General features: G+C 43.9%; 1 protein-coding gene across 6 annotated transcripts in view; it reads left to right on the forward strand.

Moving 5' to 3' along the window:
• CDK5RAP2 (CDK5 regulatory subunit associated protein 2) overlaps positions 1–26,151 on the forward strand; it is a 156,889-nt gene that overhangs the window by 103,328 nt on the left and 27,410 nt on the right. For 5 of the 6 annotated variants that reach the window (XM_016213717.2, XM_087822852.1, XM_087822854.1 and 2 more), the window contains 5 exons: positions 1,463–1,895; positions 7,084–7,315; positions 15,052–15,628; positions 17,409–17,641; positions 25,905–25,953. In XM_016213717.2, coding sequence (XP_016069203.2) covers positions 1,463–1,895; positions 7,084–7,315; positions 15,052–15,628; positions 17,409–17,641; positions 25,905–25,953 — 1,524 coding nt within the window. Of the gene's footprint in view, positions 1–1,462; positions 1,896–7,083; positions 7,316–10,898; positions 11,022–15,051; positions 15,629–17,408; positions 17,642–25,904; positions 25,954–26,151 lie in introns of all 6 variants that reach the window. The other variant, XM_016213723.2, reaches the window with a different exon arrangement.

The following is a 26,151-nucleotide window of genomic DNA, read 5'->3' on the forward strand; positions in this document are numbered from 1 at the left end:
GTATCTCTGCTGCCACTAGAAGTGACAGGAGCTTTGTTTCATCTTCCCCACTGAGCCCTGTAAGGGCAGGGGCAAGGTCTCACTCGTATCTGGATTCTGATCATCTAGCTCTGGACAGAGTCAGTTCAACTCAAATGAAACAGCTACGGCACACAAACACAGTAAAAAATAAAAGTATAACAAACAAAATTAAAATGTATGGTATATTGCTCACTTCTAATATGAAATCATCTAGACTACACAAACCATCTTAAAATTCAGTAAACCCAGGCTTGAGAAATATTTCTGGCATTTTAGGCATGTTAAACTAAATTTTCCTTTCCTATCCTTCCCTTAATAAAGATTAAAAATAATGACAACTGCTATTCGCTAGCCAAAGGAGGACCATTACTCACGACCAAACAACACACAATAAAACCCAGGAAAAAGACTTTACAAATGGGTAGTAAAAGGTGGTGAAAGAGGCCATTATAATATACTAAAGTGGTGTGCTGTTAAATAAAACATTTCAAGTGTTCCTTTGCTAGAAATCTGAACAGCAGATTCATTAAGCTGTCACTATAATCTGGACCTTTTTAGTGGTTCAGTTCAAGGGTCTTGTCAGAGGCCCAAACATTGTTTATGCCCCTTCCTGAGCACCTTTGTCACACAGAAGGTATAAGGGGAAAGGAAGTGACATTTATGAAGCACTTATGGGTGTCAGATCCTTTAAATACACTAAATACATTTAGTCCTCAGAGTAAGACTGTGAGATGGAGACTAATATTAACCCCATTTCACAGATGAAGAAATAGGCTCATAAAGATTCAAGATCCCCTAGTCAAGTGCAGAGCAAGGACTGGAACTCAGGCTGTTCTGACTCCAAAGAAGCACTGTACTCTTCCCAGTTTTCTGAACATATCTTCTGCTAGGATGCTGAGCTCTTATTTGTCTGCACATTCAAGTACACTCCTCTTTCAAATAAGAGCACTTTACAGCATCCCTTTATTCACTCCTTAGCTACTGAGCACCGGTTATGTACCATGATTGTCCAGGTCACTGATGATCCACCAGGTTAGCCAGATTCATCCAAAGCCATACTTGCCCCTGGATGTAGGAATAGGGCCAGGGAGGCAAGGGGACCTTGCAATTGGCATGAATACTTTATGACCGTTTGCTCCTTTCTTAGGCCCAACCTGCATCCATTTAGCCGTGTAGTCCCCTCACTTGCTGTGTTACGTGTGTCAAATTAATTCTCCTCTTTTTATTTATAAAATAGACATGGTAGTACCTACCTTGTGTGGTTGTGAGGTGACATGGGATAGAATACTTGGTGTGAATCCTGGCACATGGCAGGTGCTCCCTGTGTTTAGTTTAAGCAGAACCTGGGCCAGTCAGTGAGGAAAACTTGGGAAACTAGGTAGGGGACAAGGCCATAGAGGGAAGCTTAGTTCTCCCACTTCTTTCTCTTTTGGCAAAACAGGCCAGACCTTCTGAAAGTGCTACGTGAACTGCTTTTGGAACAAATATGCTTGCCAGAGCAGGAAGTTTCCGGAGAACACCTCGATGGTGAAACTGAGAAGACACTTAAGCAGATGGCTGTTCAGCTAAGAGGTGAACTCAGACAGTTCATCCAAGCCAACTCATTTTACAAGCCCCATGATGAACTGAAGTCGCCTGGGGGAGCCCAGCTAGTAAAGGCAGATGAACCATCCAAGGTGGAGCTAAAAGATGCCTCAGTGCAGACCATGGCCATGGAGGGTGATGCTCTCCAGTTCAATCACAAAGGCCTGAGAAAGGCTTGGGATGAGATACCACCAGCTGCCGCATTCAGCACGGAGCATCAGCCTGAGAACTTGTGCGGGATGCCAGGGCCACAGGCCTCTGCCCTCTCCTTCCCTCATGGGACTGACAAAGTGAGTTTTTCCACACATTACGTATTTTATACAAACAGAAAACTTAGTTTGTATTAAGTTTTCTAAGAAAACTTAGAAAATCACTTGGGTTTGTCTAAACTGGATTTATATAAACCTGGTGTCCGCTTCTGCCTGCTCTTATCCTGGCCTCTAGTTAGAGGTGTGTGTCCATCCTAACCTTCCCTAAAGTATTACTCTCATTTCCCCTTCTTTCTTCCCCATCCCAGCGCTATCTTATTTATCTGTCTATCATGACACTTACATGTTTTCCTTATAAAAATAGAGTCTTGTTTGTACATCTGTCTGTAGCTTTCTTATATTATGCATCAGGAACATCTTTCTTCATAATGGCTGTGTACAATTGCATTGTGTGGAATGCACCTAAATTTATATAATTTTCATCTATTGTTGACATTTCCTTTTACAGGTTGTTATAAAATTGTAATAACCAGACTTTAGGGGTAGGGATGAAAAGCTACGTTTTCGTTTGTGCAGACTTTGTGTCTGAGGGGTACTGTTCTGTGGGCTGTGTCTGCATTCTGTTACCCTTATGAATCAGAGATGAGGAAGCCAGATCCCGAGTGCCCATGGTTTGCCCACAGTGAAGGGGCAGAGCTGAGACCCTCACTTTGCCTGAGTGAAAGCCATGCCCTCTCCCTGGGTCAAGCCACCTTCCAGCCCATGCTGGCCTGAAGCAGTAGGGTCTGGTTTTGTTGAGTGAATGTATGCATTTTGCTTCAGTCAAGATGTTGTCTCTAAGCTTCTCCTCAAATACCTTAAAAAATGCCAGCTTATTAAAAGCCAGACTCTCTTGGCAATATTTGATTGGAACTTCTGCTAAAATCCTCCTGGGAGGAGAGGTTGAGGTTGGGGAATCCCCATGGCAGGGAGATGTGAATTTCTGGTAGAGAAGGAAATAGGTCACGCTTCTAATAGTGCTCCAGTAATGGCTGTTGGTGTTCTTGTTTGTGATGGGTGTTTTGTGTCTGAGAAATCAACTGTACACACTGCTTTATAGCATCAGAATGGGGAATTAAGTTTGTTTTCTGACCACTGAATTACTGTTTTTGTGCATACCAAAGAGAGTTAGATAGATCATTAGCAAAATTGCTTTTGATTGTTTAAAATTACACACTCAAACTGTAATTTCTAGAAAAGGGTTTTCTAAAGATATCAGTAGAGACAAAAAATATATATTTATAAAAAGACACTGCCATTATTTAACGGTACTCAAGATGCAAATTTGTGCTATTTGGCTAGAATAGAAATGCTTTCATCTGCCCCAGCTCCTTTAGTTTGTACCTATATATTAGGAAAACTAGATCCCCCCCCCAATTTGTGTGGGGGATATTCTATGTTCAGGAAGTTTAGGTAATTGAATGAACTTAATTTCCCCGAATATATTGAAAAAAATTTTTAGATTGAAATTAACCTTTTTGTTTGTGTCTTCAAAAGAAAGTAACAGTGCTTATTTTATAGCATCTGCTCTCTGTGCCAGGGTTGCGCTAGATATCTATACATACATCATCATATTTAATTTTTTCAACACGCATTTGAGTTAGGCAGGTATTCCTACATTTTACATGGGAAAAATATAGGCTGTGAAAGGCTCAGAAAATTGTCCAGAGTGACTCAGCTGTTAAGAGGAGAAGAGATTTAAACTGAAGTCCTGTTTTAGAGGTAGACAGGGTTATTATTAACCTACATTTCTCAGGAAGAGAGGAGCCCTCTTATCACCACCGTCGCCTCCACTCTGTGCATAGTAGAAGAAAATTTAATGATTTTCTCTGTGGTCTTTGGTTAGTCAATGAATTAGTAATCCTAAAGCTTAAGCCAGAACTCTGGTATCCTGTTGAAAACATTGCAGCCCAACAGGAAACGAGGAGATGGATATACTTCTGGTTGTTTAGTTTTAGAGGCAAGAGGATGGACTTCACAGATATACCTGTGATTGCATCATGCCTGGCCAATTAGCTACTTTGAGTCCTTGGGTAAGACACCCATCCTTTCTCAGTGGCTTGAATGGGATCAGTATGACTAGAACCTGAGGCTGGCGTGAGGTCATATGTAGCAAGTGCCTTGTACATGGTAGCAGCTCCGTGTGTGTGCTTTTCTGTTCCCCTTCCATTGTCAGGTGAGAAGTTCCATTATGACATCTTTAATAAGGTGGTAGGTGGGAATCTGTTCTGCGTCCATAAGGTAGCATTTTCTGTGGTGTTATTTTAGAACCGGCATTAGGTTGACTGACGGCAGCCTTCCAGCCTGGAATTGGCTTTGGCATTTGTGCACTTGCAGATATCTTTTCTGCTGCCATCTGACATACAGATTTGGATCCAAGAATAAAGATTGGTGGAGACAGAGGACCAAACAAATGACTGTTATTTTCCAGTCCTCTTTGATGAGGCATCTACCTCCTCCAACTGGTCGCCTTCACCACCATAAGTGGTCTTGTCCTTGAACCTTTTCTCTCCTCTTCCCTGGAATTTCAGAGCAGAAAATTCCTCACTTTTATTAAACTGAGCAGTAGAGTCTGAAGAGCTAGTTTGAGGTCCAGCTGTCTAACCTTGTTGTATGATATTGACTGTTCTTTGTCTGGAAAATAGGCATGATAACTTCTATTATCCTGTGAGCTCTGGGAATAGAGTTTACTTGAGGATTCTGAGAGAATGTGCCTGAAAGCATTTTATATCCTAGAACGTACAAGAAGGGGTTTTTCCTGTTCTTTCCTTCTTGAGAGACTGTTGATTTCCTCATTCCCAGGGTCCCAAATATTTCTTGTTTTTCTCTCAGGTTTCTTCTTCACCACTTAAAAAAAAAGCTTTACTTAGATATAATTCATATATTATACAATTCATTCATTGAAAGTATACAATGCAGTGGGTTTTTAAAAATATATTCATAGAGTCGAGCAACCATTACCGTAATCAATTTTAGAACATGTTCATTAGTCCAAAAGAAACCCTGAACCCATTAGGAGTCACTGCCCCTTCTCCCCACCTGCCCACCCCTACTCGGAGGCAACCACTCACCTCTTTTCTGTCTTTATATATTTACCTATTCTGGATTTTTATATAAATCAAATCACATAATATATGCTCTTTGGTGACTGGCTTCTTCCATTCAACATAATGTTTTCAAGGTTCATTCATGCTGTAATCTGTATTTTTACTTTATTTTTATTGCCAAACAATAAATAGTCCATTGTATGGATACAGTGCCTTTAATTTATCCATTCATTAGTTGATAGACATTTGGACTGTTTTCACTTTTTGGCTGTTATGAATAGTGTTGCTATGAACTTTTATGTATATATTTTGGTGAGTACACATGTTTTCATTTCTCCTGGGTCTATACCTAGGAGTGGAATTGCTGGGTCATAGTAACTCTGTGTTTAACCTTTTGAGGAACTGCCAGACTGTTTTCTAAAGCAACTGCTCCTAGTTTACATTTTCACCAGCAATGTATGAGGGTTGGTTTCTCCACATCCTGACTAATACTTGTTTTATTATCTTTTTTATTATAGCTGTCCTAATGAGTAGGAAGTGGCAGTATTTCATTGCAATTTGATTTATATTTCCCTGGTGACTAAAGATATTGAGCATCTCTTCATGTGCCTATTGGCCATATATGTATCTCCTTTTGAGAAATGTCTCTCAGATCCTTTGCCTGTCTTTTAATTGAGCTATTTGTGTTTTTATTATTGAATTTTAATAGTTTTTTTTATATATTCCAGATTCAGTCCTTCTCAGTGTTTATGTTTAAAATTTCTTCACTTGAAAGGCACCCCCATTTGGCCTCTTAAGTTATTGTTTGCATGTTCATTCCATAAGTCATTATTGAGTACCTACTGTGTACTAGTTCTTGTGCTGGAAGCTATGGATAGAGTGTGACTAAGAAATGCAGAGCCCCCGGCCCTGGAACTTATAGGCCAGAGCAGAAGATAGGCAAAGAACAAGAACTGCATAGTCATTTAATTATGATGGTACTAATTCTCATAGGGGGCAGTGAGTGTGTAACAGGGAGATCTGACCTGGTCTTGGAAATCAAGGCACATTTGAGTTCTAATGAACATATTGGGATTAGTGGGTGAGGTGGGGGTGGGCAAGAACAAGTGTCCTAGGCAGAGGAGACAGCATCTGCCAAGGCTTTGAGGTGGAAGGAGCCTAGCATTTTGAAGAACTGAATGAAGGTGAGTATTTGGCAGTTAGGGGGAGGTGGGAGAGAGGCAGTAACTCTGGCTGCAGGTTATGCACAGTGTGGGCTGTGGTCAGGACTTTGACCTTTGTCATAAGAGAAGCAGTTAAAATAGTTTAAGCAGAGGGGAGGGGTGGTAGGTTTGCCTATTCTGTTGTAGCATGGAGAGTGGATTAAAAGGGTCAAGAATGAATGTTGGGGGGACCACTCAGGAGGCTGTGGCCATGGCCTAGTGAGAGCTTCTTGGGGTTGGATGGTGGCAGTGGAGGATGAGAAGAGTTGAAAGAATCCAAAGACAACTTGGGAGTTGGAATTAATGAACCCAGTGAGTGATAAAAGTGTGTGACGAATATAAAGGGAAGTTTAAAAAGGACTCCCAGGTTTTGGATTGTGCCATAAGTGGATGGTGGTTGGTGTGAGTCACCAAGACAGAGACTGTTGAAGTGTCATAGTTTTGGGTCATGGGGTGATGGAATTGGAGAGTTGAGTTTTTAGTTGACTTTGGAGAGCCTGGGAGCCATTGAAAATGAAGATATCCACAATTAGCAGGTCTGCTCTGAACCTGGGAAATATTTATTGGATTAGTGATTCAATGGCCACTGAAAACTTTAGTAAGGAGGTGGTACTGGTGGACTAGCAGTGGTGGGAGACAGATTGGCTTAGATTGAGGAATGGGTGGGAAATGAGGAGAAAATGTTTCCCAGAAGATTGTGTTGGAAAAAAACCTGTCATGTGTTGAACATCTGGAATGTCCAGAGAGGGACAGTGGGCCAGGGCCAAGAGGGTGCCGAGAAGGAAAAGCTCGGCACTTGTTGGTGAGAGAGGGACTTGCCAAGATATAAACTCTGTAGTCTGAGAGGCAAACACGATGCCAGTATGGGAACCAGAAGTCTGGACAGTGGTTTGAATTCTGTTTTACAAGATTGGCATGAGACTGTTGAGTATGTGATCAAAGGAGGTGTATTCATTGTTGTCTATGTGTGTGTGTTTTCAGGATGCTAAGAAGTCCCGCCTACCCATCCTAATAAAACCATCCCAGTCATTAGGAAGTGTATATCGGCTCCCGGCTGCACAGGAGGTGGTGGCCCAGCTGCAGGGCCAGATCTTGGAGCTGCAGGGGGAGCTGAAGGAGTTTAAAATTTGTAACAAGCAACTTCACCAAAAGTTAATTCTGGCTGAAGCAATGATGGAGGGGAGCCCAGCGCCAGACAAAACACTACTGAAAGGTAAGCACCTAGAAAAATGTATTCTCCGCGAGCTAGATGAACGACCCGATAGAACTGCTGGAAATGTCAGCCTGTTGTTTAGAATTGCAATAAGTTTGAGTATAAATTTCATGAATTGCAGTGATTAATCTTGACTCTTGACAAATACACAATCGAGGGAACACAATAAGGGAAATGAATCTATTGTTTTCATTTTATTCTGGAGTCTGGATACAGGGGCTTGTAGTGCTCACAGGTCTTGCGAGGTCACTGCTCCCTTCACTTGGCATTGTCTGCAGTTGTGATGACTTGAACCTGGGCCTTTTTTCTGGCTTCCTCTGTGGAAGCCTCAGGCATGTGGCATCCCATATGTAAGTGAAAGTCCCCTTTGCTGGTTCTTTGGAATGTCCAGGGCTAATTCCAGACTCTACTGACCTTATGTCTTGCTCTAGAAATGAGTGACCTGCCTCCCTACCCACTTTGAATCCCCTGCGTCAAAATGTATCAAGGGCAGACTCCATAGACTTGGTGGGGAGCCCCTCAGGTGGGTCCTCTAGTCTGGGACAGTGGTTCTCATAGATTTGGGGCTGCTGCCTCTTTGTGAAACCAAAGAAAACTGAGGGCCTCTCACACAATGTACATAATTTTCAGAGGATTCATAAATCCACAGAAGTACTTATGTTGACTCCTGATATTGAACTTCTGCTGTATGCAAGTGAGAGCAACACACAACAATAAGAACAATAACGGTAATCTTTTATTTATTGATTCAGAAAGTATTTATTGAATCCTCCTGTGAGCCAACCACCGCTGTCGTCACCAAGGAGATAGGAGTGAACAAAACAGATGAAGTCTGGGTGTAGCTGACATTCTTGTGGGGAGAGAAAGACCATAAGCCAATAAGCAGATGCATGAGATGAGAGATAAGAAGTGCTGTGGAGAAAAGTAAAGCAGGGCAGAGGGCATGGATAATGTGTAAAGGGGGTAGGGTTTGCTAATGTACATGGAGTGTTCCAGAGAGCATCTCTGATGAGGCAGCATTTAAACAGAAACCGGGAGGAAACAAGGGGACTAGTCGTCTTGGGATGTTCCTTCCTGGTAGAAGGCCCTGATGTTGCATTGGACTTGAGGAGTTGGATGACTAGGAAGAAGGTCAATTACATGGCTGGAGTGGAGTGAGGAGGGAGATGGAAAGAGGTCAGGGAGGCAGCAGGGCGAGTAGGCCCTCAGGCTTTCCCAGGGCTCTGTCTGTTACACCTGGTAAGATTGGAGACTTGCAGGGTTTTGAGCAGCAGAGTGATATGATCTGACTTAAGCTCTAAAGCAGGGATTGGTAAACTGTGCCCTGTAGGCCAAGCTTGCGGCCTGTGTCTGTGAAGTTCCATTGGAGCACAGCCATACTCATTTGTTTGCATGTTGTCTGTTTGCTTTTGCAGTATGATGGCAGAGGTGAGTAGTGTGGTAGAGACCCCGTGGCTCCCAGAGTCTGAAATATTTATGATTTGGCTTTTAAGAAAAGTAGGCCAACCTCTCTTCTGAAGGGTCACTTTAATGTGAACCACTGGAAGGATGGAGCTGTCACATAATGAGATGGGAAGGCCTGCAAGAGAGGCAGGCAGTAGGTGTCTGGTTCTGAACTTAGGTGAGATGCCTGTTGCCCATCCCAGGGGAGATGTCAGGTGGAGATACATGTGTCTGGAGTCAAGGACAGAGCTCTGGGTGAGAGCTATAAACTTTGGAAATATCAACATACCCCTGGTATTTGAAGCTGTAAGACTTGGAGACAGGGAGTGGTCCAGGAACTGAGACTGGGGCTCTCTAGTAAGTAGAGGTTGGACTAAGGGGAGCAGTAGTGAAGGTGGAGGGAGCCACAAAAGGATGACGGTCAGAAGCTGAGTGAGAAACACATTAGCTGTGTGGAAGTTACCAGTGAGTCAGGTACAACCAGGTCTGAGGACTGGCCTTGGGATTTAGCAGTGAGGCAGTCCTTGGTGACTGACAGGAGCTGTTTCAGTGGAGTGGGTGGGGCCTGTGTGGCATGGCTTCCAGAGAGAGAGAATGGGGGAGAACAGTGGAGACAGCAAGGACAGAGGGCTCTGAGGGATTAGAGCAGCAGGGCTAAGTTAGGAGTCTCCTTGTCACTGAGTCAGGTGATGGTGGATGACTGCACTAAGGTGGGTAGGTGGTAGGATAGTCTGACAGCATGAGCCGCAAAGCCAGAGTGCTTGGGGAAGAGAGAATGTTCTGGAGGTGCCAGTGAAGAGCAAAGGCACTTCCACAGATCCAGGTGCACAATGCAGGGGATGTGGGAGAGAAACAGCCCTCCTGGGGAGGCTGGGGGAGAAGCATGTCGGGGAGAGCATGTCGGGGAGAGCATGTCGGGGACACTCGGGTTCCCTTACAGCAGGGGGGTGAGAAGAATGTGCAGGGAGGAAACAGGTTAGTTTTGGGATTTTGCCAGTGAAGGGCTTGTATACTGGGGTGGGAAGATGGCATGTTTAGGGGATTTTCAGAGTGGTTTAGGGATGGGAGATGGCTGGGAGCCTGGGAATTCCTGGGGCTGTGAAAAAACAGCACCTGTTGTTCATTCGGCCCCACTGTCCATGTCAAATACATGATCTGGTTGAATCCTCTTAACAGTCCTTTTGAGGCAGATGTAGTTATTCCATCACTGAGGCAGCAGTTTTAGAGATAAAGTGGCTTGGGCACAGTCAGTTACTAACTTCCTGAGCTAGGTTTGAACCAGCCTACCTGATTTCAAAGCCTACGCCCCTTACTGTTTCATAAAGCTAGTATATCGTACTTTGCGTGTGGTTTTTATGATGATCTGTAGCCAGAGGTATTTTCCATTTAACTTTAGATTCTTTCTTGAGTTTATCATAGTTGTGGTTTTAAGATAAGTTGGCCGTTGGCAGGATTGCTCTTCCCTCCCTGACTCCTTCCTTTCCCTTCTCTTCATTCATCCATCTACCCTTGCAGGCATCTATTCACTGGTGCAGTGAATAGCCCCTGAGCACTTGCAGTGTCCCCAGCCTCATGTACTGGGTATAGGAGAGTGAGAGGAATGAGAGACAGTCTCTACCTTCTGAGAACTCCTTATCTGGTGGTGGGGGGGACAGATAATTAAACAAATCAGCTCAGGTCGGGAGGTGGGGGCACTTGAGAGAGGAAAGATTTTATGGCAAAAGTGACTCAGCCAGAGGCCCTCACACTTCACCCAGGGCTTGCCATTTGTACTTAACAATGATTTTATTTCTTTTTGAGACCCCAGGGTGCCTCAATCAGGTGCTACTTCCCTCCAAAGTTGCCCAGAAGACCCTGGGGCCTCTCTTGGGAAAGATGGGCATGAGTCTATGGAATTCATTTTCTCACTCGTAGTTTTTTGAGAGCCTGGACTTAAACCATTTCAGACAAGCTGCAGTATATTTATGCTTTTTATGTCCTGTTATGGCAGCTCGATAGATTAATTTTATCTTATAAATTGCATTTTGCCTCCCCAGTGTTTTTATTTCCCTGTTGTATCTTTGTGTTCTTCTCAGTAGCTTGGCTAAATTTCAAGTCTGTGTTTTTATTTATTTTTTGTTCTCTTTGTGAGTGCCTGTAGCCCAGCCCCTTGTGCGAGCAGCCTACCAGGATAGCCCAGGAGAGCAAAAAGGAATTAAAACCACGCCCTATGTCTGGAGAAACGAGGAAAGGGACAATAATCAGCAAACCAGCTACAAGACCAGTGAATATTCAACCCCTATGTGTATTGAACAGCTAGCTACTGTGTGTGGGCACCATGTGTTTTATGTAAAAATGATTAGCAAGCTCTGCAGCAGCCATCTTAGGGCATCACCATTGTCCCCATTTAACACATGGGGAAGCTGAGGTTTTTAAAAAGAATTGATCCAGGTCACCCAGCTGGTGTGGAAGTGAATAGGTCAGGGTGCAGTGGATGTCTGCCTGAGCTCATTAGTCCATTTGTCAGACACTTTGCTGCCAGGCAGTGGGCCGGGTTCTGGTGGTTCAGTCCCTTTACCAGGCACTTTTCTACCAGGCAGCGGTCCAGGTTCTGGTGGTTCAGCCCCAAAAGACACAGTGCCTGCTCTCAGGGTCTCATAGTCAGCTCCTCCGTAACCTCTGTGGTGCTGGCTATTGTTACCTGTGCACAGTTGGCCTCTGGTCACCTCAGAGAAAGGGCCACAGGAGAGCCTAAGCTGGTACCTATTTTGTGGGGTTTGTTGAGCAAGTCAGTGGGAAAGGTACAGAGATGTGAGTGAGGCTGCAGGTAAGTTGTATCTCCTTTTTCTTAAAAATTAAGAATTATTATAAACGTGCAGATAAGCACAAAGGATCACATAACAGCATTCATGTTCCCATTCAATCAGCATGAACAAATGCTTACATGTTTTTCTTTTTACCTTACATCTTTCTGCCCTTTTATTTAAAAAGAAAAATCACCATTAATCGGGACCTTTTTCACTCTGTAAGAAATAATTATCTTCAGGACATGAGAATTCTAGCCTTGGGGAAATCCTGAGTCATGGGCCCTGTTCTTCTCCTGAGGCCTGTACTCAATGCAGTGAAAACATTCTCAAATGCTTCTGAACATTGGGCTTTGAGGAGAAAGCCACTCTATCAGATTAAAAAGTACTCTTAGCTGAATTGTAGAAAGTTCTAGAACTGCAATACTTCCTGTAATGCAAATAAACAGCCCTGAGGGCATCTTTGCTTGTTCGTAGTTAGTCCATTACTGAAGGCTTCTTGACTACTTGCTCAGTGACTGCTCTCCACACGGCTGGGTACTGTGTGTGATGCCTTCACTGATGTTTCTTCTTCAAGCACCTGGATAGATACTTAGGAAATGAATGAAGAGGGTTTCGTAGACATTGGCCTTCACATTAAGGTCTGAGGACTGCCTCTCCTTGCTCCTGTGCCCCTTATACAGGAGACAGACCCTGATTGCAGGAGGGACAAAGCATTCAGAGTTGGAGGTGTGCTGCCAGCTTTGACGGGGACTCTGCTGCTTACTTGCCCTGAACCTTGGGCAAGTTCTTATCTCTCTTAAGCCTCGACTTCCTGTTTTGTAACATGGGCATACTCATGATGTCTCACAGGGTTGTTACGGAGATTAAGTGGGTAGCATAGGTGAGGTACTGGGTGCCTAGGCCAGGTCCTGGCACATAATATGTCCCAAAGCCTCGCTAAACATGCAGGTTCATACTGTACACTACAGCTTATAATACTGCCTCTCTCACACACCCTCCGTACAATTATTTTTAAATGAAAAAGTGGAAGCAACTCCTTTGGAACTTTATTGAGGGCTGCCGAGCAGCAAGTAGCACAGCCACATTGCCATGTCAAGCTGAGACTTGCTGTATACTGGCCCTGGAACCTAGAATCAGAACCTTACCTCTGCTAAATCACAAATTGCTGTAGATTCGGGCAGTTCTGGAGTCAAAATTATGAATGTCAAGTGTCTGAATGTTAGGTTTGTTGTGTTGTAGGAGCAGAGTTTAAAGTGGAGTGAATGTGAGAATGTACCCTCCCAGCTATTCTGAGGGGTGTGTGCATGTGTGTAGCTAAACATCAGAGCTGGCCACAGTCTGTGTTACAAAAGGACATTTGTATGGGTCTTACATTTGTCTCTGCCTCATGATTACTTCACAAAACTCATCAGAACTGATCTTCATTCTCATGAGTGAACGTTGCTTCTTGCCATGAAATTCCATTCTCATGCGGTTGTTACAGCAAAGCTATTTCCTTGTCTTAGAAGATGATACACTGGGAAAAAAAGCCTTGTTGAGATCTCTCCCTCTGTCTGTCTCTCTCCTCATTCAACCAGGAGTACTTACTGAGTACCTTCTCTGCCTCAGGCCCTGTGCCAGGCACTGGGGACACAGATGAGTGACATGGTCTCCACCCTGGAGGACCTCAGAAACTGGTGATTATAACAGATTTTATACAGTAAGAATGCTCTGTTAGGAATGTTTCCTTTAGGTCATGTAGCAGCTGCTTTCTGAAACAAGAAGGTTTGTTTTATGGTATTTTCATCGTGAGCGGAGAATAGAATGGGTTTAAAGTCATGGGAGCAGTTGTAGGACCCAGAAATTGGAATATACAGCCTGACAAGGATTTTTGTATGCTTTTCTTTGTGAGACATTACCAAGGTCATGGCATCCAACCCACATGGCTACTTTTGCATTTTCCAAGCCCACAGCCTTTGCTTGAATGCCTCCTACGATAGGCATCCTCTTCCATCTTTGAACAGTTTTAGGGAAGCAAAGGATGTTAGTATTAGTTGGGTTCCTTCACTACTGTGTGCCAGACACTGTTAGCCTTTTTTGCAGATATTGTCCCATTTGATCCTAAAAACAAAACAAACACCACCCTTCCTAGTGACTGGTGTTCTTGTTTTACGGGTGAAGCTACTGAGACTCAGAGAGGTTAAGTAACTTGCCGAAGGTCATGTGACTAAATAGCATACAAGTACATGGCGGAGCCAGAGTTTGAAAGCAAGTCTTGTTGCATTTCAAAGATGGGCTTTTCTACTAAATTTTGCTGCCTCTTAAGTATTCAAACAACTTTTTGTATTGAGCTGGGCTTTCCCTGGATAGCAGGCAGTGTGGTATGTGGTTAAGGACAGAAGCTCTGGACTCAGGATTGAGCTTGAAGCCTTACAACAGGCATATATATTAGGCATCTCTGGGGAAACTGAGGCTCTGGGATAGCAAGTTACTTGCCTAAAGGCGTGCAGCCAGCAAGTGGCAAAGCTGGGTGTGATCCCCTACCTCTCTTTGGCTTCAAAGCCATATATTTCTGCAGCACTACTCCACCTCTCAAACAAGTTTGGCCACATCCTCAGGATTTAAACTAGCTGTAAGGAAATGTTTCCTGGCAGGGTCATGAGTCATTGAAACAGCTTAACTACAGGGGACATCATGGCATCTCCTGGAGACTGGTAGACATGGAAATTAGTAGAAGACTCATCTGTTGTGGATTTTAGAATTACTGCTCTTTAATCTTACTTCTCTCAGTCCCCAGTATTTATCAGACCTTTACTGACTTCTGTTCTGGCTAGGTACTGTTCTAGGCACTGAGAATGCAAAGGTGAAAGGCCAGTGAGGGAGAGAACCCAAATAACTAATTACTGTGTAAGTAAATTTAAAAAGCCAGTTGTAATTCCTGCATTAGCACTCACCATGCAGTACATTTGTCCCGGGTAATATATGTAAGGTGCTGTGGAAACAAAGATGTGAGGGACTGTTTTGCATAGTTTAGAGATGGACTTGCAGAGGAAGGAAATTAGATCTGGGTGTTGAAGGATGAGAAGTTCACTGAGTAGGAATAGAGTAGAGGGGTTGAGTGTATTCCAGGTGGAGGAAAATGGACATGCAAAAGCATGGAGGCAGGAACCAGCCTGGTGTGTGGGGGGAGGGGTATGGTAAATGGGGAATCTCCATAGGTGGTGTCAGGATGTTTCAGAGAAGATTGCATGGAACTAGATCATGGAGGGTTTCGGATGCCATGAGAGGGAGTTTGGATTTGATCCTCAAGGTGGTGGGGATGTTGGTTAGGGTTTGGTGGTGGGAGAGTGGTTACCATGGTTAAGTTCACTTTAGACCAGTCACTAAAGGTCTAGGAAGAGGATGAGGCAAGAGGGAGACTGTGGTTGGGGCTTGTTAGGAAGCTCTTGCAGTTGTCTCTGCTTAGCGGTGGCTGTGGGGATGGATTTCAGCAAAGGAGACACTGACATAAATGTGTTTGATTTTCAGACTCTGAACTTGACCAGCCCAATGACCCTGCCATCTTGCCATCATGCAAAGAGAATCCTTTTGAAGATTTTCAGGGCCCAACTTCAGTAGCTACTTACCTGAGTTCTAAGAGTCAGCTTTCCACTGAAGTCAGTCTGATTGGAACCGATCAGCCTAAGAACATTGATACCTCAAATGATACAGAAAACTTAAAACAGAAAATCTATGACTTGGAAACCGAACTCGAAGGCTACCGGAATTTCGTATTTCAGCTTCAAAAGCACTCCCAGTGCAGTGAGGCCATTATCACTGTTTTGTGTGGGACAGAAGGGGCCCAGGGTGGCTCCAACAAACCCAAGGGTGGTACTGATGAAGAAGAAATGACCTTTTCAAGTTTGCACCAAGTACATTATGTGAAACACATGGAAGTCCTCAGTCCACTGTGCTCAGAGATGACTGATGGCAGGGTGGTGGAGAACTTTGAACAGCAGCTAGTAGAACAGGAAAGTGAGCTGCAGAAGGAGCAGAATTTGAACATGGAATTTTTCAGTGAAATCCATGACCTGCAGAATAAGTTCAGAGATCTCTCGCCCTCAAGGTACATCCACCTCTGTCTTCTCCCACTGTTTAAGCCTGCAGTTTCCCTGTCGCCACTAAGTCAGAGCCCATGAGCTAACAGAGGCCCTGGGGTGGAGCGTGTACTGCTTATTGGGGGGCGGGGTGGTGTGGTGGGGAAGGCATCCAGGCCCTGCCGAGAAGTGAAATGTGAGGCCACAGAGAATAGTGCCTGTACATATACCAGTCTTGTATCCGCTACAATTGGTAGGGCAGGTTTTGCCCTCCTTTGGTTGGGGACTCAGTAAACAATTTATGCCAGTCACTTGGTGATTTATAGTATGTTTGCTGAATGGCAATGTTCACTCCTGGATGCCATTACTGGCTTTTACTTACTGTGTTGCAGAACTGGAAGATGTCCTAGGCAGGGTGGGAATAATATAAATATTTTCCATATCTTTACCCTTTAAGGTCATCTTAGAGAAACAAGCCAGTGTTGAAAGAGAAAAATTCTTAGGTCATGAAGATATGTTTTATGGACCTAGATACATACAGCTTTGCTTCATGAGATAATGGCAAAAATGGGATCATTTGTAAAGCTGACCTTCATTCGTCACTAATTTGAGACAAACACATTGTTCTGAATTGTCAGGAGCCAGAGTGAATTTTTCAAGACTTCCCAAACAGTGAGATTGAAGGAAGCTTGTATTTATTGAAAGGCAGTTGTGTCAGACCTTCAGTTGGACACTTTTTTTACTTAACCCTCAAAATCGCCTGAGGAGGAGGTGTCATTAAATGTGGTTTCGTAGATGAGGAGATTGAACCTCAAAGAGATTGCCTTGAATTGCCTGAGAAGGTTCTCGGAGCTGTGCCTGAGTTCAAGCCCACATTATCCCACTCCAATACCTCTGTTCCTTCTCATCATTCATCGGGCCCCCCTGCAGTATGCTGCCACGTGGTCTGTATGCACACTCGGGGACGGTGGTCATCAGTCCCTCACACTGTCATTGTTTCAGGGACGGGAACTTGTTGAACTGAGGGGTCAGTGTCTTTGCCAAGCCACCCTGGAGCCAGGTTACTGCGGCCACAGCTTCTGTGAGCCACATTTTCCTTAGCTTGTGTTTTTCCCAGTTTCTCCTAATACCTGAGGACTCGCGTAGGAAGCGGGGCACTGTTGCATAATAGAGCATGGACTTTGAAGGCAGAGCTGCGTTTGAGTCTGAGATCTTCACCATTTAACTAACTTTGTGACTTCAGAGTCAGTTTTCTCTTCTGTAAAAGGGGAGGTTCATACATTTATTGGAAGATTGCGGGGATCAGATAAGTTATCAAAAACACCCACTGCAGTGACTGACAGGTCATAGACCCTCCATAAATGGTAGTTAGGATTCTGATTATTGCCTGACCTTTTGGTTGAGAGGAGGGGATCCTGTCTTTGTTTTCCTGCCTACAGTTTCTTTTTTGTTCTTCATGAGAATTTGTGGTGGGTTCCCTGTCCCTTGAGCACTTGTTTCTACAATTCAGAATAGGATTTTTGAAGAGTGTATGGAAATTGATTGTTCTCCTGAGTCCTTGCCAATCTTACTTTAATTGGGGGCTTCATAAGGTTAAAAATATTGCAGAAGAACCTTTGTTCCAGCATTTGTTGGCTGTTTTGAAATCGAAAGAGTGACCTTGTACAGTTTCAATTTTTCTAAAAGTATATATACTTGTACAGCTGCAGGCTTTTAAAAATTGTGCTCTGTCATTTTTCCAATTAGTGTTAAGGTCACAAAAATTCAATTTTAAAATGGTACAGCATTTTCTTTCCCCCCTTTTATCAGATACAATTCGTTAGTTCAGTCCCAAGCCAGGGAGCTCTCCCTTCAGCGGCAGCAGATTAAGGAGAGCCATGGCATCTGTGTCATTTATCGTCAACACATGAACACCATGATTAAGGCATTTGAGGAGCTGCTGCAAGCCAGCGATGTGGACTACTACGTGGCCAGGGGCTTCCAGGAACAGCTGAATCAATGTGCTGAGCTGCTCGAGAAATTGGAAAAGCTGTTTCTCAACGGTAAGTGGGGAGAGGCACTTCAAGTCCTAAGACACATCAGTAATTGATCCAGGACTTCTTGGAGGGCCCAGAAGGAACTGACTCCTTGGCCTTACTTACCTTCTACCCTCTGCTCTGATGAGGTGACAGCAAGGCCACACTGGTTGCTGCTTCCTTCCAGTGACCTTTCCACTGTTTCAAACCTGGGGTCTGGTGTACATGCCTCAGGAGCCGGCTGGTGAGGCACACAAGTGAAGCCAGCAGGAGGTGGTGCCCCCTCAGCACCTACCACATGGTGGTCAGTTTCTCCATGTTTTCAAGAGAAGATGGAAATTGGGGGTTTGGAGGTAGAAACTCATGAGTTTTTAATATTGGCAACAACAAATCAACCAAAAGACCAAAACTTTTATTGCTTAAAAAATATGTATTCAAGGGTCAGAGGTAGTCAGAGAAAGGATGAAAGAAAAGCTTTGCTAACCATTTGCCATATGCTAGGTACCTCGACAAATATTACTAGTGTTATAAATATTACTGCATTAAGAATGTTAAAAAAAAATAATTTGTAATTTTCTGAGACTACAACGGAGAACTTCCATTTTATTCAAATTTGCCAGTGGTTGTTTTTTTGTCACATTGCTTTATCATTCTCTCTCTCTCTCTTTACACACACACACACACACACACACACACACACACACACACACACACACACATTATTTTATTTTTTTCCTAACCCTATAAGAGTGGATAGATGATATCATGTATCATTAATCTCCTTAGATACTTCACACCAAGACCATTCTCTTACTTGACCACAATGATCAAAATCAGGAAATACTATTTTCTAACGTATAGTCTATAGTCAAATTTCACTAATTAATTCAATAATGTTTTTTATGATCTCACAGCAACCACTGTTCTGAACTTTCCCATAGATTAGTCTTGTCTATTCTTGAACTTCATGTAAATGGAATCATATAGCATTAAAAAATGTCTTTTATGAGAGTTTTATTCCTGATCCTGGTCCAGGATCCAGCCCCCATGTTACATTTAGTTGTCATGGCTCGTTGATGTCCTTTAATCTGGATTAGTTCACCTTTTATTTTTCATCACACTGACATATTTGAGGACTTCGGGCCAGTCTCTCAATTTGGGATTATCTGTTGTTTCCTCATGATTAGATCAGATGTGTTATGTGGTTTGGGCTGGAGTACTACATAAATGACTATATTCTCATGGTGTCATTAAGGAGGCCCATGATATCAGTTTGTCCCATTTTTTGTGGTATTAACTTTGATCACTATTTAAGGTGATGTCTGCCAGGCTTCTTCACTGTAGATTACAATATTTCCCTGTGTAATTATAGAAGTAATTGATGGGGGATACTTTGTAACTCTGCATTTTATTCCTCTTCAAACTTTTCCCATGAGATTTACCATCCATTGATGATTCTTGTCTTAGTCACTTACCTCGGATGATGGTAACATGGTGATTTTTTTCTAATGCCGTCATTCCTTCTTCATTTATTATTAGGTGGCATCTGTTACAAGGATGAATTCTCCTTTTACCTCCTTTTATTTCTATTTGTTTTTTGTGTATTATGAGTGTTGACCTGTGGATTCTTCTTTTATTCAGTGGACTGTTATCCATTCTTTCATTCATATTAATGGTCAAATTGTTCCAGCATCAGCAGGTGGCAGTTCCTTTTGATGTGTCTCCATCTTTTGGGGTGGGGGGGCACTTTCTTTCTGGCACAAAAAAGGATGTTCCAAGCTCATTTTATTTATTTATTTATTTTTATTCCTTATCAGAGGATATGCTTTTACTGATTTTAGAGAGAGGGAAGGGAGAGAGAGGAAACATCAATGTATAGAGAAACATCAATCATTTGCCTCCCATATACACCCCTACCAGGGATCGATTAAACCCACAATCTAGGTATGTGCCCTGACTGGGAATCGAACCGGCAACCTTTCTTTTGGTGTATGGGATGACACGCCAACCAACTGAGCCACACTGGCCAGGGCTCCAGGGTCATTTTATACTGTCTTTGTCCCTGAATCAGCTATTTCCCTAAGTAGCCCTGGTTCATTTTAAAGGGAAATGCCATTTAGAAACCAAGAGTTGGTGCTGGCTAAGGGTATTTAGTCAGGTATTAAATTTAGTTATTTGGTTTCATTTTTTTCTATACTTTTGTTATTCATTTGAAATACAGGTTTTTTTGGTTTTGTTTGTATTCAATTTTATTGGTTTCACTTAGTTTTATTTTTTGAATATGAGTAACATTAAGGTGGTTCCAAAGTTAAAACTTTGCTTCTTGTAAATGGCTTCTGTGAAGTCATTAGTACTGTCCTTCTTTTTTATGTCCATTAGTTGCTTTATAGACTCCGTTTCTCTCTTAACCCCCTGGAATGGGCCTCCCAGACATCCCAAGCTTTCCTCTGAGATTCAGGCATTCACCAGAGTCACTAACAACTTCCACTCACTAAACCCAGTGATCAGTTTTTCAGACTGCATTTTACTCAAACCCACAGCAATTTTGGATGTGGGAACCCGTGTCCTCCCTTGGCTTCTAAGATGACACCAATGAGACAGTTCTGCACCCACCCTTGGGCTGCCCCTTGGAAGCTCTCCCTTCAACGTGGATTCTGAATCGGACCAATCGTTACTCCCTCACTGCTGCCACAGCTCCAGTTCACCATTGCCACCTCCCCTGGAGCACTGCAGTCCTGCTCTCCTGGGGTCCCCACTCCCACCCTGTCCCACTACTGTCCATTTCCACACAATAGTTGGTGATCTTTTCAAACTGTAAGTCAGGGCAGTCCCTTCTCTGCCCACATCAGAGGCTTTCCTGTGTGAGCTATAAGGGTTAAATTAAATGGTGCACATGGAGTTTTGGCTCCGTGCTGGTGCACGCTCTTAGTCCTGAGTGCTCACAAGGATCTGCACTTGTGAGTTGGGTGCTTAGTCTTCAGAACAGCCCGGTAGACATGAGGAACTCTGTCCTAACAGAGGAAGCCAGGTGCTCAAAGTCACAATTGACTTGGCAAAACCAGGATCTGACCTCAGTCCTTCAGTTCATACCTGTGGTACAGATGGCTCATGAAGATCCACATATGTTCAATTTAATTCCAAGGTAGAACACAGGGTAGCCTAGCCTCTGGGCCCAGGGAATGTTTTTTTCTGATTTTTTAAAGAGCCCAGCAGCAAGGCTGGTTACAGACTGATTTTCTAGTACCAGATCTATGAGACCTGTGAGGGCCACCAGGCCTTAGGAGCACTTGACTTCCCAGCTTTATGAAATCTGCTTTCTTCTGGCGAAGGTTTTCCAAATAAGTTAGTTTTCGTTTTATTATTGGGGAATACCAGCCCTCAAGATGGAGCTGCATCTTCCATCCTCGGCGCTTCCCATCTGTCTGTTCCTCTTGCAAGCTGTACCGGGGCCCTAGGAAGTGGGGCTGAGAGGGCCCAGCACTAAGGGTGTGGCTCCTGAACTGTGAAATGAGCTTATTATCAAAGTTTATTTATATTTGAGGCAGTCGCATAGCATGAGTTCTTAAAAAATTTAAATATAGTTTTTTTTTTTTATTAATATAAAACAGTACATGTTTACTGTGGAATAACAGAATAATTGTACCATTTATACCACAAAACATGAACACCCTGGAGTTTATATTTTCAGATCCTTTTATATATATTTGTATTTTTTGTGGAAGTAGGACTGCTTGCAGTCTCTCCCTTTGTTCAATTATAGATAATAAACATTAGTCTACATTGTAAGCTCTAGTCACTGCAGAACATTCTTTTGTATGAATGTACCATCATTTATTTAATCACCCCCGTTAGATGGACATTTAGGTTGTTCTCAGTTTGGGGTTATTGTAATGGACACTGGGTTGGAGTCTTTGTGCATATCCGTGCTATTTCTTTGTTAATATTTGGTTGTTAGAACCCAAGAAGCAGGATGATAGTGTGGTTTCCTTGCTTGTAACACTGGGCTGACAGGCAGTAGGTCTGGAGCACTGTGGATTTTGTGAGTATGTGCACTTTTCTCGGTGAGGGTCTAAAACTTAGATTCTCAAATCGGGTTGAGACCCAAAATAGATCAGGAACTGGTGTTGCATTCCCAGATTTTCCACCATTTCCTTGTACATGGTACCGCCCATGTTTGTCTTTGGGTATGTCTGAGTAAGCCCTCAAACAGAGAAGACTGAGGTAGCCCCTTTCCTCAGCTCACCACGTGCACCAGGGCTTAGCCACATGAGTAGAAGCCAGCTGCTGGGTCCCTCCCCTTGGCTCTCCTTTGCCTGCAGTGATGAACCAGACACATACTTTTCTTTCAAGGCCTTCCACAGTCTACCTTTTCCAGCCCACTGATCCCTAAATAATGATGATAAAGGAGAAACAGTGAGGAAGGCTGGTTGTTACCGAGTGCTCACTATATGCCGGGCTTTGCTCTTACCTATGAGGAGGTACTGTTGGTCCTCATTTAATGAGTGAGGAACAGAGAGGCTAATTGACTTGCTCAGGGTCACACAGGAAGTGGCAGAGTCTGGATTTGAGCCCAGGCATTTGCTGCCACAAGCCTAACCTCCTGACCATCATGATGTCCCGTGTCTCACATCCTATCAGATTAGGTGTCCTGGTGAAATGTTTCTGTGGATCAGGCCTTGCAGTTCCCCACTTCTGTGACTATTCAAACCAGTCCCCTTTCTAGAAAGCTTTTACTTCCTCTCCACTTCTAGAGATTCTGCCTACCTTCCAGGACGCTTTCCTTGTTCACCCCCAAGTGGAGCAAATCTAGTCCTCTTTATTTCTGGGTTGTTTGTAGCTCACAGGTGACAGTCACATCTGGGCTTGTGACAGAGGCCATGTGGTGGGGTGGAAAGAACTGAACCTTTGGAGCCTGACAGACTTGAGTTCAAATCCCAGTTTTACGGTTAAAGGTCAGATTTCTGTGAGGTGATGGCACGTATTTTGCAGAGTTGCCTGGCCAATAATAGAATCTCAGGAGGTCATAGCAGTGAATTCTTATAGACATATTTCATTTCCTCAGAGCATAAGCTCCTGGAAGAGGGGGCCTTGTCTGGGCCTGGCCTTCAGCCTGGGAAGGGGCAGGACATGGAGTGCCAATCAGGATTTGATGACAGTGCTGATAGGTGTATGTGGTGTGGACCTCATTCTGGAGAGCCTGTTGATGAAAAATCCTCAGACTCTGTCTCCACACAGTGTGTGGGCTCAACAGGATGTACCTCTGAGCCCTGAAGGGAGGGCTTCCAGGAGGAAAGCCTTCACAATGGAAGGATTCCTAGTTGTTGGGGCAGGGTATTAAGATTGGTGGTGGGTTATGCAGGTTAGAGTCAGCATAGTGAACCAGGCTACCAGAGAAAATGGAGGATTTTCCTCCTAAGTACCCCTGTGGTCCGGTCCACATAGCCCCTTAGCTTTTTCCTGTCTTTGTAAAGCAGTGCTTTCCTGCCTCAGAGATGGAGGTCAGTTGTTACCTCCTCTGAATTCTCCCTGATGGTCCAGGCGGGATTGTGTTTGTTTCCTCCGTGTGTCCTCCCTCAGTATCGCATGCTGCCCTTTGTCACAGCGCTGTAATGTGATTGTCGCTCAGCTGCGAACTCCTTGCAGGTAGGATGGCTCCCCAGTCATCGCTGCATCCTCAGCATCTGGCACAGGCACCTAGGAGGAGCCCTGGAAATAGTTACTACAGATTACTAGTGAGACTGAAAGGAAGAAACATTGGGTCAGGGAGGAGATACTGGGCTGTGGTGGTATTTGAACTGAATTCTGTGCGATGGATGGGCTTTGAGCTTGGGACTACTGTTTGAAAGAGGCTTTTTAAATGGTGGCAGTGCACAGGATGGATCAGTGCAGAGAGGAAACCGGAGGTGGGTCAACCAATTACAAGTTTGTCTTGCATAATAATTCTCTTCCTTGTTCAAATATGAATTCAATAACTAGATGTTCTTTTATTTGGAAAGATGAAGTCCCCTCGCTACCACACAGCTTTTAGGGATAGCAATAAGATTGACCTGAGAGATGGGAGCAGTGTTTTCAGGACATCCTTCCTCAGCTTCTGGAATAGCCTGACAGATGGTCCCCTGTCCCCTGTATGCAGGCAGTGTCCACCAAGAAATTCAGTGCATTGGCGGTAATGATCTCCCTGTGAATCCCACAATAGCAATTTGCCATTTGGTTTTAAAGAACACAGTCGTGATAGGGAACAGGTGGAATATAATTGTTGAGTCGTTACAAGCCCCTCAAAGGATCTCTTATTTGAAGAAGAGGAGTCCCATGCTGCTGGTGGCATTAGGGCCCTTCCTTCTTTGGTCATTTTCTTGGGAATCGAGGAGAGGTTTTTGATGATTTTAAGATCAGTTTGTGAATGATCGAAACCTGCCCCAGACCAAGTGTCCCCTGCCCCGCGAAGTTCCTGAGGAGTGTGTGTGTCCTAGAGAGCAGTGGTGTATGAAGCAGGAGTTACTGTGGCCTGGCTGTGTGTAGAACGCCTCAGCTCTTTGCAAGGCTGGGCTGCAGCAGGTGGCCCCTCCTTGGGCTCTGTAGGGCCAAAGTCTCATCATCCACTGAATGTTGGTAAGCAGCCCCAGTGCAGGTGAGATGAAAAACGCTGTCTGAGTTGTTCTTTGGATGTGCAATTGTCCCTGCCCGTTTGTGGTGGTCTTGCTGCCTGGGACTTCCAGCCTTGGTCTTGGAATCTGACCCAGTCAGATATAGATTCTCCCTTGGAGGAATGTGGACAGAAAGGGGGAGCCCTTAGGAGCATCCACTGTGGTATAGGCCTGCCAACCCCTCCCTACCCTGGCAGCTGAAATGTCACGGCACTACAGGATGTAAGCAAGAGGACGGAGACGTAGATGTGTGATTGAGCTAGCTGTAGGAATGTCTCTTTGTCTCTTGCTAAACAGGAACATGCAGGAGAGGACGTGAAAGTGTGCATTGGGTGGAGTGAGAGAATAGGAGCTTAAACCTCCTGGATTTCCACTACTTTATTGTAAAATGGAGATACCGGCACTGGGCCTGAAGGATGGTTGTGAGGCCTGTTCTTTAATCAGTGGTTATTAAAGAACTGTCCTCAGGGCCTGGCCCCTTGTCTGTCAGGCCTGTCTGACTCGTTTCTGGTGACAGACTGCAGTGGAAGGTGACTTTCAAGCACAGGGTAGGTGGCTGTGACCTGGTGCCCAGTTGCTGGCCTGGTGGGTGGAGAGGGAGCCCTGGCAGCACCTCCAGCCAGCCTGCTTGTTCGTCCGTGGGAATCACAGACACAAGGCAAACGTGTGAGTGTCCGGTGATCTTGTCCTGTGTGCCGGTGTTGAGAACTTTCCTTTAGGTGTGGTTTTAAAAATGTATGTGTGGGTATAGTTTAATTGTAGCCTCATTTTTCAAGTACTGCTATAGAAGGGCTTGCTTTTCTCTTTAGACACATGTTAGTTTCCTCAAAGAGCTCATCTGAGTCTGCAGTTATCAGAGTTCTGAATTTTTTTTTTCAAATAAACTTTTGCCCAGCTATGCTTTGCTTTATTTTGTTTTCTGTTGTCATTTCTCCTGTTGCAGACATTGGCTTTTTCAGCTGTACTCATATACTCCTTTCCCTAGTAATCCTTCTTCTGAGCTTCTTTCCTAAAGAAATAATTTAAATGCAGATAAAGCTGCACGCACAAAGATGTTTATTTCATTTATTCTTATAAATGAAAAATTGGAGATGACCTAAATGTCAAAATGGGACTGGCAAAATTGTGATATGTGCGTGTCTCCAATGGAACATTAATGTGGTCATTAAAAATGATGTTTCTAAAGCAAATTTAGTAAGAGAAATGCTTATCAAAGTATGAAGTGAAAAATTAAGCCACAATACCCTATCACCTGTGCCCAAATGCATGGACAGAGAATGGAAGGAAATCCAGTAACATGTGGGTAGCGGGTACCGGAAGGGTAGTGATCTTTTTCCTGCTTTTGTTGCCTATTTCCTTTAGAGAGCATGTGTTCTGTTAGTATCAGAGTTTTAGAGAAGAACAGAGCTCCTGCACCTGTGTCATTGCTCTTAGCTTCAGTGCTGTCCCTTCCCTCTTAGAACTAGTGCCGGAGCAGGGATAAGGAGAAGTCTTAGCTTGAATCGTGTTCTGGATAATCCTACTTTAAATACCCCGGCTTGTTATAAAGAGTGATTAATGGAATAGTGTTTCTGAAAATGTATAAGCAAGAAATTATAGGGAGCACTTTAAAAAAATGTTTTCCTTCTTGTTTTTTCTGCATTCAGGAAAATCAGTAGGAGTGGAAATGAGCACCCAGAGTGAACTGATAGAGAGGTGAGTGTGTAGCATTCAGTAAGAAGACTGTGGGTGTGGTTTGTCTGCCAGCTTTTTTAGTTTTCCAGCTCCCTCCCCCTGGTAGTTTCCTGCTTCTTATAAATAAAGCATAAACACCCATGAAACTGAGAATGGCCGCATAAAACTAAGGGGTCATGCTGTGTGTCTGCCGCCTTCGTTCAGTTGTTTTAGGTTACT

The sequence above is a fragment of the Miniopterus natalensis genome, chromosome 12 (assembly GCF_054644295.1).
Source record: "Miniopterus natalensis isolate mMinNat1 chromosome 12, mMinNat1.hap1, whole genome shotgun sequence".
Classification (NCBI taxonomy): Eukaryota; Metazoa; Chordata; class Mammalia; order Chiroptera; family Miniopteridae; genus Miniopterus; species Miniopterus natalensis.